The sequence below is a fragment of the Ixodes scapularis genome, unplaced genomic scaffold (assembly GCF_016920785.2).
Source record: "Ixodes scapularis isolate PalLabHiFi unplaced genomic scaffold, ASM1692078v2 ptg001274l_1___fragment_3__unscaffolded, whole genome shotgun sequence".
Classification (NCBI taxonomy): domain Eukaryota; kingdom Metazoa; phylum Arthropoda; class Arachnida; order Ixodida; family Ixodidae; genus Ixodes; species Ixodes scapularis.
This window is the reverse complement of record NW_024610131.1, coordinates 343,578-359,981: the sequence shown is the minus strand read 5'-3', so window position 1 is coordinate 359,981 and position 16,404 is coordinate 343,578. Positions and strand designations below refer to the sequence as shown.

General features: G+C 42.9%; 1 protein-coding gene across 3 annotated transcripts in view; it reads left to right on the top strand.

Annotated features, from left to right (window-relative positions):
* LOC121834528 (tensin-1) overlaps positions 1–15,932 on the top strand; it is a 41,221-nt gene extending 25,289 nt beyond the window's left edge. For all 3 annotated transcript variants that reach the window (XM_042288231.1, XM_042288230.1, XM_042288229.1), the window contains exons 21-32: positions 865–935; positions 1,629–1,779; positions 4,996–5,038; positions 7,594–7,745; positions 9,301–9,387; positions 9,515–9,640; positions 10,238–10,330; positions 10,729–10,806; positions 11,736–11,837; positions 11,904–12,072; positions 13,046–13,159; positions 14,279–15,932. In XM_042288231.1, the coding sequence (XP_042144165.1) occupies positions 865–935; positions 1,629–1,779; positions 4,996–5,038; positions 7,594–7,745; positions 9,301–9,387; positions 9,515–9,640; positions 10,238–10,330; positions 10,729–10,806; positions 11,736–11,837; positions 11,904–12,072; positions 13,046–13,159; positions 14,279–14,441 (1,349 nt within the window). In that variant the 3' untranslated portion in view covers positions 14,442–15,932. The remainder of the gene's footprint in view (positions 1–864; positions 936–1,628; positions 1,780–4,995; positions 5,039–7,593; positions 7,746–9,300; positions 9,388–9,514; positions 9,641–10,237; positions 10,331–10,728; positions 10,807–11,735; positions 11,838–11,903; positions 12,073–13,045; positions 13,160–14,278) is intronic.
* Positions 15,933–16,404: the final 472 nt, after the last annotated feature.

Genomic DNA, 16,404 nt, shown 5'->3' with positions numbered 1-16,404 from the left:
TTTTTTGAACGTCGCAACAGTGCTCCGCCAAATGGTCGCACCATTGTGATAGATCTAGCATTATCTCTAAATGCCTCGGAATGAAAACTCTTAAAATTTTACGTGAAGTTGTGAGCACATGTCTCTGAACTTGGCAGCATAGAGTTTGCGGCACTTTCTTTTGGGATTATTTCTTGTGGAAAGTACAGTATCATACTTACTTGGAATAAGCTCTAGATAAGAAAACAGTAGTTTAGAAAATTTCTTCTTAATATTTTATAAACAATGGGTTAGGTCTATTATCTCTTGCCATGTAACATATGCATTTCCTAACTTCTGCAATCGGTACTATTATGACTTGGATACCAGATAAATTGAAACATTGTAGAAGAAAGGTTAAGAGCGTCTTTTAATACAAAAAGCTTTCTTTTATATGTTTAACATTCTTAACTGTTGAAACCAGTTTGCGAGAACACGGCATGCGAGCTTTGATGTAATGGGCTTTAATCTGATGCAGCTGGACTGTGCAGTGAGTTACGCCGTAGTGGGCAAACTTGTTCTTTTTGTAACTCTAGACTTATGCTCTCGGATGCTACAATTATTTCAAAAGCCTTCATTCAGCATGCATTCTCGCTTGCATTTTTCTTGCTTGTTTAACCGAGCATGTATATTATTCTTCATATGCCTTGCATGAAATTGAAATGACTATTTAATTATTATTTTCTTCACACTTTTGGTGGGCCTTTTCGCTGGCTCTTCTTTCTTCTCTGGATAAACAGGAATGTAACCAGCATTGAATGTCTGCATGCACGTGTGGCTGACTAACTGTACTTGAAATAGAAGGCTGGGCATTTCTCTAACTCACTTGTCTTTGGCTTTGAACAGGTCCGTACAAGTTTGAAGAGCCAGTGCAACTCAGGGAAATGGTTCCAGTTGCTCAGTCAACTCCCAACAAGGTCAGTTAACTTGTTCATTACGGATGCAATGCTGACCACAAATTTCTACAGAATTGATGTTCTGATTGCTACAAATATAAATCAGGCAATGATTTATATTTGTAGCAAAGTCTACTATTGTGGAAGTAAATATACCTGTCTAAAATGTTCTGCATCTCCTTTGAAGAATCATACATTATGGAAGACGTTTATGTTGTACAAAAATTTAAATTGGGTGACATATTTTGTAATATAACGGAAACCATAATTGTTGGGGAGCAAATTTAATGCTTAAAAGAGAAGAATGACAAACACCATTCCTCGCACTTGTTGAACTCTGTGGTGTTCATCATTCTTCTACCTGCACAATGAATTACCGACTAGCCCAAGTAACAGCAACTCTATTTTCTCATCAAATTGATGAAGTAGAGGCCGGGAAAAAAAGCTGCAAAGCAACTCGACGGATTTCTGGCCCCCTTACTCGACGGCAGCTAGAAAGAACAACAAATAAAAAAACTTGCGTTTTGACATGCTAAAAAATTCAATAAAAATTCATTCAATATTCAAAATACAACAAAAGAAGAAAAAAAAAGTGTGTTGGTACAAAACAAGATTACTTTTATTGTTTCGGTACATACCCCTTTACTATCTCGCAAATGCCTGTAGCAGTTTGAGACGAGCAAACCAGCCTAACTGACGGCAATCTCTGTGCAGTACTTCCAAGACGACGGATCGCTGGAAGGGTCCACTTCCTGGACTACGCGGGCAGCGGACGAAAGTCCGTCGGCTAGTCCGGCGAGTGGGGCGGACCGGCCGGCCACCCCCGCCTTCCCCGTGCCTCCTCGCACGCCTTACATGAACCAAGGTCAGAGACTAATAATGATGATAATGATGATATTCTTTATTTCATGCACCAATTATTTATTTTTGCAGCAATTATTTTATGCAGCAATAAAGACTTTTTGTCGATTTTGAAAAGTAGAAGAAAGGGAAAATGGTACAAACATGTATTCCACAACATCTCTACTCACTGTATAATTCGTTTTATCTTGGGTAAGAGCACAGTCGAAGGCTCGAACACACACAGCCCCCAGCACACTCACACTAAAAGCTCAAGTGATGGGGTGGGGCATTCGCTGTACTTGTGAGTGTTTTAGATGTACACATTCGTGTACATAGCGTCTGAAAGGGTTAAGACAAAACAAAGTATAGAGATTGCTCATCAACCGCGCTTGATCCCGTCTTCGTCCGAATTTTCGAATGATGTCGGCGATGTCAGTAGCTAAAAGTCGCGAGAAAAATGTGCAAAATAGTGAAACGACGGCTACTGTAATAGACGGAACAAGGGCCTTTTACTCCCGATGAGATCACTTAATTAACCTGTCTGCTATGTTCCTCCATGTCGTGACTACGATCTGGCTACGATCTAGCCTTGCATTGTGTCGTTCTCGTCAACCTTCACTGCCTCGCACGAGTGCGCGTTCGTCAAGCTTCACCGCTATGCACCAGTGTGTTAGGAGTAGCAGCTGACATGTGGGAGCGCCTGGATTGCCTGGATTGGCTCTTTTATTTATGCTCAGTACTACGAAAGGTCGACCTTCTTTGGTCTTGATCGTAGACTGACCTCTGCTTTTAAAAAGCTGTAACGAGAAAGGGAATGAAAGGAAACATGAATTAATTTTTGAATAAATACAGTAGTCATCGGGATATATCTCCGTGCAGTAGTTAATCGAAACGGCAGCAAACTTCAACTCAGCTCTGGTTCGTACAATGCTAAAGCACAGTGATACTTCTTAAGGCGGAACTGTAGATTTTCATAATATTTCTTCCTAAAGACTGGAAGTTAGCGAAAGTCATCCCCATTCATAAGTCTGGAAACAAAAACGAATTTGCGAACTACAGGCCCATCTCCCTTACCTCAACTTGCTGTAAATTGCTCGAACACATTGTTCTCAACCATGTCTCCACCCACATCGAGAATAATCAAATACTTACTCCATATCAGCACGGTTTCAGACGTCACCTTTCAACAGTGACGCAACTTGTTGAAAGCATTCACGATTTTTCCACTGTCATAAACAATAGAGGACAGGTTGACGCCATATTCATCGATCTGTCAAAAGCCTTCGACAAGGTATCTCACCCAAAGCTATTGTTTAAGCTAGAATCTATACTAGGAGGAGGAAAAATTCTCAGGTGGATTGAAGACTACCTTTCAGATCGCTACCAGTACGTAGCACTTAATGCGCACTCATCATTCAAAGGCAAAGTTTCATCGGGAGTCCCCCAGGGATCAGTACTGGCACCTTTTTTGTTCCTAATATACATAAATGACCTGGTCAAAGATGTGAACGTAAAAATTCGCCTCTTTGCTGATGATTGCATACTTTACTCACAAATAAATAACCCAAATGACCAGATTAACCTAAATAATGCGCTTCAACACATCATAAATTGGTGCCACGACTGGCAGATGGAAATAAATTCGAATAAAACTGTATTTATGACCATAACCAATAAAAGACAACAATACTCCTTTCCTTACCAGATAGGCAATAACCTCTTGGAACAAGTCGGTGAATACAAATACCTCGGCCTCAATATAAGTCAAAATTTACGTTGGGACTCACACATTCACTCCACAACTAATAAAGCTCTAAACAAACTGAGTTTCCTTAAACGAGTCTTAAAATTTGCATCTCCTGCCACTAAATTACTAGCCTACAAAACTTTAATACGTCCTATGCTCGAGTACGCCAACGTCGTCTGGTTTCCCCACACAGTCTCCGGCATCAATAAGATAGAAAGAGTTCAGAGAATGGCCGCGAGGTTTATTTGCAATAAGTATAGTAGGCACGTCTCTCCCTCTGAACTTTGCAGGCAACTGGGTCTCTCCTCTTTAGAAAAAAGAGCAAAAACAGCTAGACTTAAATTTCTATACGAATTAGCCAACGATCATTTCAACCTACCAAAAGAAAATTATCTTATCCATACAAGCAAACGATTAACACGGTACAACCATGGCAAGCTTTACGAGGAAGACGTCGCTCATAATAACTGCTTTAAATTCTCTTTTTTTCCCCGAACCATTAACGAATGGAACCACCTGCCTCAAAACGTTGTTCATTCCTCTTCTATTGAAATCTTCCTCGATTACGTAGATGCCCACTTTTCATCATAAACTAACATTTTATGCTGTTTTTAAAAGTGCAGTGTATCTATTGTATTGAAGTTGTTTACTAATTTTTCATTCGCGACTTCTATATTTGCTTTGAATATTTACCTGCAAATTGTGTGTTGAATATTATTTTTCTGCTTGTAATATCTCAAACTGTACCACCCTACAACAACCCCGAATGGGGTTAGTAGTATTGGAAATAAATAAATAAATTTGTGGATGGTCGTTTTCGCATCATGCAAGAGGACAAAACAGACGACACAGCTTTCGTGTCGTCTGTTTATGAATCATGAACTGCAAAAACGACCATCCACAAATATCGGAATCTTGAGTTTTGTAGGCTCGGAGAACTTGGGAGGACATATTCTTGTTTTTAGACGTTTTAGCAGATATTCTGGTTTTTGCTCGCAATTTATGGGGACTACAATTACAGGCTAAATAAGCTATCGAGTGAAAAAAGGGAGGGGGGAGAGAGACTTTATGACAACTGAAGTGTCGCGTGGTGCTTCAGCTTACAACATTTTTTAAAACCACTTCTAAATGGGACATACTCTAATCTGATCCTTATTTCTAAGAAAGCTGTGTGTTCCATTTTGCGATGCAATCACTTTTGCATTCTTTTAAGTGATGAGCAGACAGATGTTGGCATCTGCTCCAAAAGCGTCAGTGGCTGCTTCAAACCAATATTATGCCTGCTACAAAACCTGCTACAAAAAGTCAAGTGCTGCTTCCGTCACTGCTTATACTACATTCTTACATTCTACTAGTGGGAACAGGAGAGTGGTGTTGCTACCTGGTGGACGTTTGCCTACGGCTGTTATGATTTAATAAAGGAATGCTATTAGCGGAACCAGCTTCAAGATGTGACGTTAATAAGTAGATGTTCATGTTCTTTCCTTCCAGACTCTTCAGGTGGACTGCCTCCAAAGAGCCCAACTCTTTCACGGTAAGTATTTATTTACTTTTCGCTATAATCTTTTCTTTGCTATGAATATTCTTTTATCTGCCTAGTGCTGCAGTCCCCATAGGTGGCAAAGTGTCTCAGATTGTTTTCCATTCTTTCGTAGCTTTTCTGACTTTTCTCTTTGCTTGTTCAGCTAGCTTACATTGATATGGGTGCTTAAAGCTCAAGTTGTAGTTTCGTAGCTTCTGTTTGTTTTTGCGGCACGCCATACATTGTCTTTGGTATTGTGTTCTTTCGCTCTGCTTGGAGATACCCCTGCCTGCTTAGGTTTTGAACATTTGTTACTTTTTCTGCTACTGTGATCTGATAGTGATGTTGAGTTTGTAAGCTTGCTTGTTTGTCTGAACATGCTTGAGCTGGTGAAGACTCTTAGCTTGCAACGTTTTTTCCAGGGCTATAAAACTTTCCTCTAACCAAGTGATATTCGGCACTTTTAATGGCTAAACTGCATAAACAATCCTTGGTCTGTGACTGAGGCCTTAACAGTTTCCTTTGCTCAACCTGCCTGCCCTCTCTCTCTCTTTCCTTCTCTCCCACTGCTGCTGCATTTTGCATTGCTGGACTTGTGGACTACCGCTTGCTTTCCCGCACGAGAAACGCAGACGCCTGCGGAACTTGAGCGCTTCTTTTCACGGGGAATTTTTCGCTATGAGGCCAGCGCTGAGACGGCGCTGCTTCTCAAATGCCCATCTTTTCAGGAGGTAAAGTTTCACGGCAAAAAGATGCTGGTTCTGTGAGACTTTGGGCCCTTGTTTAAGAATTCAATATAATGTTTCACGTGATTCTTTCTCGTGAATGCAAACAGATGACCCCTTGTCAGATGTTCCATGTCACAGTTGCAAGACTTTGGTCAGATGAGTGGATCACATTGCCATTATGGCAGATCTTTATAACTGCGTATGTAATACTTGTGGGCAGAAAATGGTTAAACGGAATCTGTCATCCTTATGGACAACGGTCATTTGGCATGCTGATTGAAGAGAGCTGGAATTCAGTGCGGGAATAGCAAGGTATCTCTCACACAATCGCAATCCTTTGTTTTTTTGCCACTTGGAAAGTTTCCTGCCACCCAGAAACAAAAGTTCAAGCGCTTTTTCTGCCAACTGGAAACAAAAAGCTACACTTCTTTCACGTAAAAGTTATCTGCTTTCTGTTAAAGCAACGTCTTTGCTTCCCAATAAATTTTATGTCGCTTCTAAGCTTCTCATATTGAAATATGGTACTCTCCTCTTGATAATGCAAGTGCTGGAAACTTTCAACTCAGATATGTGCAAGTACTGTAATTGACTTAATTTTTGCAAATAAAAAATACTTGAAAAATATTGCCAAAACAATATTTATTATGAATATAGCAGCCCACGTTAAGAAATGCAGAAATGCATAGCATATCACTCTAAATCACAAACTTTTGTGCACGAAAAGTTTTTAAAAGTTGACACTTTGCAAAATTTTCAGCCCACAAATCTTGAATATAAAGTCATTTGCAGTATTACTCACTGGTCTTGCACTGTATAAATTAAGAGACAGTTAGTACACACCAAATGTTAACATGGTTGTGTTTGCGAATATTTGAATTCCTGAATAGTATTTTCGAATAGTACGCTATTCGATATCCGCTCTGAGATGAGCTCCGATGTTCATATTTTTCGAAGTGTTGACCGCGGCGGGTTAGCCCAGTTGAGAGCGCTTCTTACCGAGCACCGGTGTACTGCAGAGAAGCAATACATGCAGAACCGAGCTCCGCGGGTGTTACTTCTCTGCATTACACCAGTGCTCGGTAAGAAGCGCGCTCAACGGGGCTGAAGCAGGGACGCATGAGCGACGAAAGCAAACGCCACGCGGCAATTTCCGTAACAACTGCCTTGCACGCTGCTATGCAGACTTTTGCCATTCCGCCACGTCACAGTGTCCGCGTAAGTTGCCATGGAATCTGCATGGTGCCTGTTTTTTTAGCTCATGCGCCGCAATCAACACTTTGAAAACTACAAATATTGCATTTGTGTGCTTATGTATTTAAAAAAAAGTGGAAACTGTGAGTGTTGATATTTACACTGCAGTAAAATTTTTAAAATTAAACTCTGGCTATTATGCGAGAGTATATGTTAGGCAGAGATGTCCCGACAACCTGCGTTCATTATTCACGATTGCCCTTTTCTTTTATATATTAGAGATTTAAGAGGGGATATTTGCATATAGAAGGACACTTTACAAATCTCCTCAATTAAGTATAGTTGGGCATTTCTGTAGGCTTAATTTGATGTCAAATGCATCATTTGCTTGCCATTCCAATGTAGGCAGTGGACTTTTAGAGGTCCCAGACCATAAGTATGGCTCGACTGAAATTAACTTAGCTTAGATATGGACAAGCGGAGGCTCAGGAGCTACCTTTACGAGTTCAGCAAGACTTTCAGTTAAGCACGATGGAGTAGAGAAACTATTTGATCCGAAAATATTCGACAAAAACTACCATTTGCATTGACCTCAAAATCCCCTATTCACGCGTGACTCTAACGTGGGTATCTTTTGCGCATCCTCAGCCGGAGGGACCGAAGCCCATCGCCAGCGACCTTGAACGCCCTCCAGCAGAGCCTCCCGCTCTCGTCGACGGTGCCCACGAGCCCCAACGGACAGAGCTCTCCGACCGTCTACTTTGGACAGTCTCGCCGGTCCAGCATGCTCTCCCTCGCAGGTACCTCTCTGTCGCGGATTCATGACACCATCATTCAAAACGCATGTACTGTATTGTCAACTTCGCGATTAGCACCGTGTGTGGTGGAAGACTGAAGCAAATAGGCATAAATTAATCGTGAACCAAGAGTGAATTTTGGTTGAATATTTTCGAATCGAATATCAAATATTTTCTATGAGCCTTTCACTACTGCACCGTGCTTAATTGGAACAAAAGCCCAGATTAACTCGACAAGGTTGTTCCCAAGCTTTCACTCGTCCATTTCTAAGCTAAGTTAATGTTAATCTGACTATATTTATGAACTGTAGCCTCAAAAAGTCCAATACCGAGTTCTGATGTACTGTGGGAAAGCAACACTGCGAAAGCGAGCTTCGCGAGTGCTGCTTCTCCACAGTGCAGCGGTGCACGGTAGGAAGCGCACTCAACAGGGCTAACCCACCGCGATCAACATTTCGAAAAATACGAATATCGCAGGTCATCTTGAAGCGAGCATCGAACAGCTTATTACTCGAAGCTGCTATTTGTAAATTTCTATGTTCGCGCAACACTACATATTTTATTTACCGAAAGGGTCATCCCTTTGGCACCGTGACTACTCTTAAAGCGCACCACAAGCTGCTTTGTGGTGCGCTTTAAGCTGTCAAAATAAACTGCACGAGGGCTTCTTTTAACAACTGTTTTGTGACGAAATGAGGGCGGGAGACTGTTGCTCCGTCGTTCGCGTTTCTTTCATTCAAGGCTATAGGGTGGGCATCAAATGAGCTGGCTCGACTGAACGCTTGCCGGAGCAGGATGTTACTACCGATCACCCGTGCATAGGTGGTGAATACCATTAATCAAATTCAGAATCTACACTCTGGACGATGAATGAAGTTCACCACCGATTCACGGCTTACCGGCGGTGACACCCTCCCTCCTTCCTGGCATGAAATCGTGCCAGTTCATTCCAGTCTCATTCCCAAGAACTTATCGCATCAGAGGCGCTCCATGCGGGATTTTTATTGCTCCGACTGCCGTTTTGTTGAGCCGGCTCATATTGATGCCCACTGTACGATCTTTATCCCTCCAGATTGTGCAGTCGATGTTCTCTTCGAGTTTACAAAGTCCGTCAAGATTGTAAAATTCAAATCATACAATTGCTCATGATCTCAAAAGGAAAGCAACTCCTCTTGCTTTCCTCAAGTGCCGAATTGGGTGATAAAGAATCCAAAATTTGCAGCAGTCAATAGACCTTTTGCTAAATGATTAGAACTCCAAAAAGCACACTTGGTTCATAGTTACTCCCACTGCACAAGCCGGCATCTTCAGTGGTAATTTTTTTTTTAAGCCAAACCCTAAACCAAATTGCACTTCATGCGTGGGTTCGTCTTTGCCTCATTTTAGTCATTTATTTCGAATGTTGCCCTACACACGGGTCTGGCATGTGCAGTGCAGTACCTACAAACCCATCGTGCTCCTTGGTGTGTCAGTTGTTAAGCAAAGCATCAATAGTAGCATCCATTAGTCTTCTAAAAAATAAGAGAGGCAGATTCCTTAATGCATTCTAATTTTGCAGACTCCCCCGAAGTGATTCACCACCATCCCGTCTTTGTAAAGGACACCTCCAAATATTGGTACAAGCCCAACATCAGCAGGGAAGAAGGTGTGTCCAGCGTCATCTTTACTGGCTTTTTTCCCCAAAGATCCATTAAACAATGGGCAGAAAGTTCAATTTCTATTCTAAGCGGGGGCATATTCAGCAGGGCATGTTTTCTTTCGGTGTCCTCCAGCGATCAGCGTGCTGAAAAGCAAGCCACCGGGAACTTTCATCGTGCGAGACAGCAACTCCTTCCCAGGTGCCTTTGGGCTTGCTCTCAAGGTGGCCAGCCCTCCACCTAACGTCCAGAACCGAACAGGTACGCACGCTTTAATTGGCCAATGGCTCTTTGTGTTTGTGGGCATTTTGATGTGTAGTACTATGGCTACGGATAGAGCAAGAACAGCAGGGCGTCTCTATCAGGTGCCTGGCATCCGAAAGAGACGCCCTCTATTTTGTTAGGTAAATGAGAGGGTCACGCTGGCATATCAATGCAAGCATTTCACACTGTTACTAGGAAAAATGTTAGGTCAACGTTTGTCACAAGATCATGATAGCTGCACTATTTGATCTGGGTTGTCCCATCCTAGTAGGTACAGCGCCAGCATATATTTTTCCGCATCTGTTTGCATCAATCCGACGTTTTTTTTTACTTTTTACTGTCTTGGGCCAACATGCATCGATTTATGTCATCTCAATATTGGGCCTGAAACATTGACAGCTCTTTTTTACCCTCTTGTGCCAGCGTAGCTTACGTGCATCTGGCCTGTATCCGCCCAATGTTGGCATTGTCACACCAATCTTCTTGCACTTTCCTGTGCCAACATATACCGGTCCATGTGGTTCATATGTTGGGTATGTCAGCCCAACGTTGGGCCAGTGCAATTTACCTTTTTTTCTATTTTCTCCTCTGCAGGCGACCTGTCGAACGAACTGGTACGGCATTTCCTGATCGAGCCGACCGCCAAGGGTGTTCGGCTCAAGGGTTGCGCCAACGAACCCGTCTTCGGTAAGAGCTTTTCGTCGGGCTGTTAACAACATCCGCTCAGTTTACGGAGTTTCAGTGTTGGCCTCGCATTCTGTGTTTAAGTCTAACACAGGAAGCAGAAATCGTAGACAAGATGGCCACCCAAATAATCATGCCACTCCTGATTTGTCGATTACACCGCCCACCAACACTCGGACGGTTCTGCCGACTGGCAGCAACCTGCATGCGTGTATTCCCCATTGAACTGAGCCATTCACATACTTTTAGTATTCTGTTTGAACTGTGATTCTGATCGCTCAATCTGCCCAAATTTTTTTGCTAATATGACACGAAGCATGCCAATATTTGTTGGCATTTTGAGTATAGCTGTTCTTTGTTTCATTTCTACAGTGTTGCATTTGCGTGCTGTCTAATTTCAGGGAGCCTGTCCGCTCTGGTGTACCAGCACTCCATCACGCCTTTGGCTCTTCCTTGCCGATTGCTGTTGCCGGAATCTGGTGAGTCCTCGCCGCTTATTCCATGGACAGTGCATAATCAGACACGAGAGCCTAACATTGTGTAGGCCAAACTATCTGGCACTATTTCTAAGGATAAGTTATGGAAGTACCTAATAAAACCAATTCCTAGGCCTGAAATTCGCATTAGGTATGACTTAATTAATACAACATGCAACTCATCCTCCTTTCAGTAGAGGCAGGATTTTTTAAAGTAATACTCTGATCTGTTTTTTATGTTTTGAATGTAATTAATTAGGCATATAAATGCACCAACTAGATACCTACACCCAGCTTACTGCAGGGTGGTATGACATGTCCTTCCATACAATGCCTCATTAGAATAAAGAGTTATTGTTTTAAAGTTTGCTTTGACTAGCTAGTAAGTAAACCATCCAGTGCTTGTTCTTTGAAAACGCAGACCCATCTTTTTCGAGATGCCATCCTGCACATAGTGTGCAGATAAGTTAAAAGGACGACGTACAACCCCCGTTTTCTGTAAGACAGAGAGTCTTTTTAGTCTCCTCTCTCAAACTCTGAATGTAGAGAAGGGGGAGCGAAAGGTGGACTGCTTTGCATGCTTTCTGCTCGAAGAGGAGGGGATGAAACCAACACCTCTGAGGAGTTCCCTTCTAAATTTTCGTGGTTGTCCCTGCCCCAAGTAATGTGTTCTTCCATGTAAGCACTATTGTAGAATATCTAAGCCATCTATTAGTGCATAACTATATGGCAAACATTCCCCAGTGTGTGCACGATTCTCTACAAGGTCCATAGGATTTTGTAGTACTTTGCTGCCATTCAGAAGAGATCCTCGAGATAGTTGGAGATCCCTGAATTGAAGAGTTTTAAACATTTAGGGAGAGGAACTGAATAAAGGAAAGAGGAAAAGCTTTTTAGGGAAGCTCATTGCGCTGACATGTTTTGCCACGCAGAGATCGGAGGGGAGCCCTTCTGGACGGGTGGCGACGTGGTGGACAGGAGCGTGGCACCTACCACGGCTACCACCGCCTCGAGCCTCATGCAGCAGGGAGCGGGTGAGGCACCCGTTTCTAACGCCACGCCCCGAGCGCTTCCAAAACGAATGTCCGTGTCCGTTCCAGCGTGCAACGTGCTCTACCTGTGCACCATGGACATGGAGTCCCTGACGGGACCCCAGGCGGTGCGGCGGGCCGTGGCCGAGCTCCTGGCCATCTCGCCGCCCCCCGTGCCCACGGTGGTCCACTTCAAGGTCTCCTCCCTGGGCATCACACTCACCGACAACAACCGAAAGTGGGTTTCGCCCTCTCGGAAGCGGGCCCTTCGGTTTCACGTGTGTGCAGAAAGTCTGCTTTGGTTATGGCCGTCGTCCTTTATATGTAAAATTGATGACCGGACAAGCACCCATCTCTCATTTTTTCGCGATTGTCTCCAAATTTTGAGTAGGCACTTGCCCGGTGTCTTACGGTTGTTGTTTTAGCTGAATATTTTCAAACTGAATATTGAATAGTTTCTCCAAGCCTTTCACTACCATGCACTGTGCTTAAATGAAAGTTCAGTTAAACTCGGTGAAGGTTGTTCCCAAACTTCCACCTGTCCACTTAGCTCAGTTAAGTTTACTATAGCTATATATATATATCAACTATAGCAAAGCTCAGTTAAGTTTACTATAGCTATATATATATATATCAACTATGGCATAGAAATGACAAAATTGTGACAGCTATCCTAATCGGGCAGATTTATAAGCCTGCTTGCTATATGCGAAAGTTTTTTTCTTCAATATCAAATTTGACACAAAAACAACAACAAAAGAAGCACGAATGATGAGCATGTTTTGTTAAGACATCGCTGCCAACTAATGCTCCTGCATTATTGCAATGGGTTAACTCCATTGAGTACGCTTCTCACCAAACACCTGTGCACTGCAGGGAGGCAACACTCGTAAGCCGGCTAGCAAGCCGGCTTATGGGTGTTGCTTCCCCACATTACACAGGTATTGCTTCCTCGCACTGCACCGAAGAGTTCTCAATGAACGCTTCTGTGCAGTAGCTTCCGCAACGTGCATTCCAGCTGTAGCTAGCTGGTGTGGGACATGCTGCAAGTTATGAACCCTCCTGCTTCCAAGCTATGAGAGAATCAGTCTCAGCTGTGGGATGCTTAAGGCTGTTTATCGTGTCTTGGAACAGACTTATAGAAATGCCAAAATTTGGAATGTGTTGCTGTGTATAGATGAGTGAGTGTGGTGCACGGCAATTTGGTGCAGGCTGTTCTTCCGGAGGCACTATGCGCTGAATGCGATCAGCTTCTGCGGGACGGACCCTGAGGATCGCCGCTGGACGCAGAAGGACGAGGATGCTGGGGTCACGGTCACCTCCAGGTACATGCCTCGTTTGGAGCAGACGTTCCCGTCTGAGGTCGTTCGGTCGCGGGAGATACAATTTGATCGACGTCTTGATTGAAAGGCTGTGCTATACTGTGGCTCCAAGGCATCGAATAAAATCCTAAAAATCGGAAAAACATTGAACAGTAAACGTTTGGTCATCCCGGATTTTTCCTAAGAACTCTATTTTTCAAGGTCGCCGTGGCAAAAAACTGTCAGGGGCAGTTCACTTTAGTCTTAGTAGGGAGCAAGGTCAGTGGTGATTCAGAAGTGAAGTTGCTCTATTCTCACTTTTTACTCTGGAGGGGTGACAAAGAGAAATTATTGTCAATGTCCTTCAAAACAACTGGTGAATGTTGCTGCTGGTCACGACAAGCCAATCTAGACATGCGATTCTGCTAACCGCTGTTTTGTTTTTTAGTTTAGACCATGCCATTTGGGATTTTGCAAGGGGTGGAGGATGTGCTTTTGCAATCCTGCAGGGTTCTGGATGTCTTGCTCACAATTAAAATCGCTTGTGTGTCTTTTGATGCTTGTGTGTTGGGATATAATTTCTTTTTATTCATGGTTATGGACAATTGGAAATATAACAAGATTAAACTCTGCCAAATGCTAAATTTTTGGAAAATTGGAAGTTTAACAAAAAGTAAATCCTGGTCATTTCTGAACTTGCAATGAAAAATAAACCATTCAAAAAGATTCTCTAGAAAATATTTAATCTAAAATAATATCTAAAACACAAAATCCTTGTTATGTACTGCATGTTGCAGAATTGCAAATTAGGAGGCAGCGTCATAGACACGAAAGTTTCTGAGTACCTAGATTAGGTTTGTGAGCAGGCTTTTTTGAAATCCCAGCTGACATGCAGCTTTGTGTAGGAATTTTACACCATCATGTGACCAAGAAACTGCTCTTTTCACTGCCATTTTAAACCCCAGAGCATTTAACAAAAGTTTAATAAAACTAAATTACATGCAGTTGGCATTTCAAATTCTTCCATAGAAAATTAATTTGTTCGTTCAAACAACACTCACAAAATACTGACTGTTCTCGAGGTTGTAGTGATTGAGAGCTGGAGCATCAGTAGGGAATCCAATGTCTGTTACATTGTCGCAGGTGCTTCGGCTTTGTGGCCCGCAAGCCGGCTAGCAAGACGGACAACCAGTGCCACCTCTTTGCCGAACTGGAGCCGGAACAGCCGGCTTCAGCCATCGTCAACTTCGTCGGCAAAGTGATGGACTCCGCCGGCCTGACGGCCAACCGGGCCAACATTATCTAAGCGCTGCCGCGCCGACTTTTGCGCTGTAAAAAAAATATATAACCTTGCCTTCGTCTCTAAGGTTAGTGAGGCTAAGTAGAGCTACTGCATTACGTCAGCGTTGCGTCGGGCCGCGCCGCTCGCCCTGTAACAACGAGAACCGTTTTGGGCCCAGGATTCTTTGAAACGAATCGTTCTGATCAAAAGGTGTCAGAAAAAGGGCGTGTCAAAAACACAACTGATGTCGTGCACTTGAGTGTGCAAAAACACAAAAAGAAAAAAGAACTCATCGGTGTGTTGACAGTTTATTGCTGGTTTTGGGCTATTAGTGCAAATAATACAGCTAATACATGTTATTTGTTTAGGCCTTGGAACAAAGTGTCACGAACCTCGTTCCTGCACCGAGTACAATATCTTCCTAAAAACAATAATGAAATGTAAAGAAATCCGTTGTTTTTGGCGGGGGGAAAAGGCTAATGCATTGTTTTAGAGAAAGACGGTGCAGTTTGCAGCCGTGCTTTAGCGACGAGCCTTAAAACATGGAAGTGTTGGAGGCATGGCAATCGATGCACAGATTTCTGTCGACATGCAATTTGTCCGAAAGTTCCTCGTTCTGAAAGAAAGACGGGAGAAATGTGCAGTTTGTGTGTTTGTGAGAGCTTTTCGTGTCCCACGACGGCGTAGTTCGTAGTCTATTTTTGCAGCATGATCACAAACTCTCGTCGTAGGTGCCTATTGTCGTTGCACATTGCTTTTTCTCGAAGCAAACGAAGCGTCTATTGCTAAATAATGTAAAGCGCAGCTTCCAGATGCCTTTTTGGATGATGAGTAAGAGAAGAGAAAACCCAAGTGCATGTGCTTTTAAAGAGACCGTGTTTTTATCGTGACTAGCTAGATTTTAGCACTCTGCGTTTTCTGTGACGGGGCCCTTTACGAAGGATAGGTTTAATGTTGTTTTACGTGTTGTAGCGTTTGCGCGCAGACCTTTAATGGCTTGTTAGGTTTTAGCCCGTCTGCTAATTTTTCCTTTTGGTTTCTACACTCGCACATCGCGACAACGGCACACCGATACTGACTCGCGTTTCGTCTGTTCAGCTGTTTCGCGACTTGTAACGGTCTAATGGTTTACTGTCGGTAAAAGAAGTGCACACCTCGATCTATCGAAGCCCGGTACTGTCGCTGCGCACAACATGTGGTGTGTAAATTTCGAGTTGCGGAACTTTTTTTTTTGTCGCTCTCTCGTTTCAGTTTCGCTAGGCGAAGCTGTCGCTTTTTTTATTTCTTCCGAGCAGCGCAGGAAAAGTATAGGTGTTATCTGTACTGCATCAAACCTGGCTGTCCACACTGCATTATTTCCCTTCGTAACATATAAATATATATAAATATATATATATATTACATGCTTATAAGTCGGCCTGTGTTTTTTTCATTTCTTTTTTGCGAGACGCCCTAGAAGTGCCATGTTTTACCATAGATTTTGTTTCCTCCTCTAATAAAGTGAAGTGGTTAAAACAGTGTTGTGCTTTGCTTCCTCTGTGCTGCAAGAACGTGAGTTGCTAGGGTCTTGCCACACTCCGCTTCTCTTACGCTCAGTGACTAGACAAAATAAGACCGTCCTTGTGATGCAATATCAATTATTTCTATCATCATCATCCAGCACAGCAGCTTGTTTGGTACATCAGATAGAGATTGATATTCTCTCGTAAATTATTATGAAGCATGAAATGCTTCAATTAGGAGTCAATCCCCACATATTGTTATTAATTGATATAGTAGCTCAGATGTGCAATGAAGCTTCTTGAGAGGAAACGGCTTTAAAGGGGTACGGAAACGAAAGTTTTCCCACTTACTATTTCTTTGTTTAGATGTAGTTTATGTTGTGCCAGCAGCCCAGAAACACTAGCCTAGACTAGTGTTTCTGGGCTGCTGGCACAACATAAACAGATTAGCTTTCAAGAAGACTAATCTGAAAACAAATGAACAG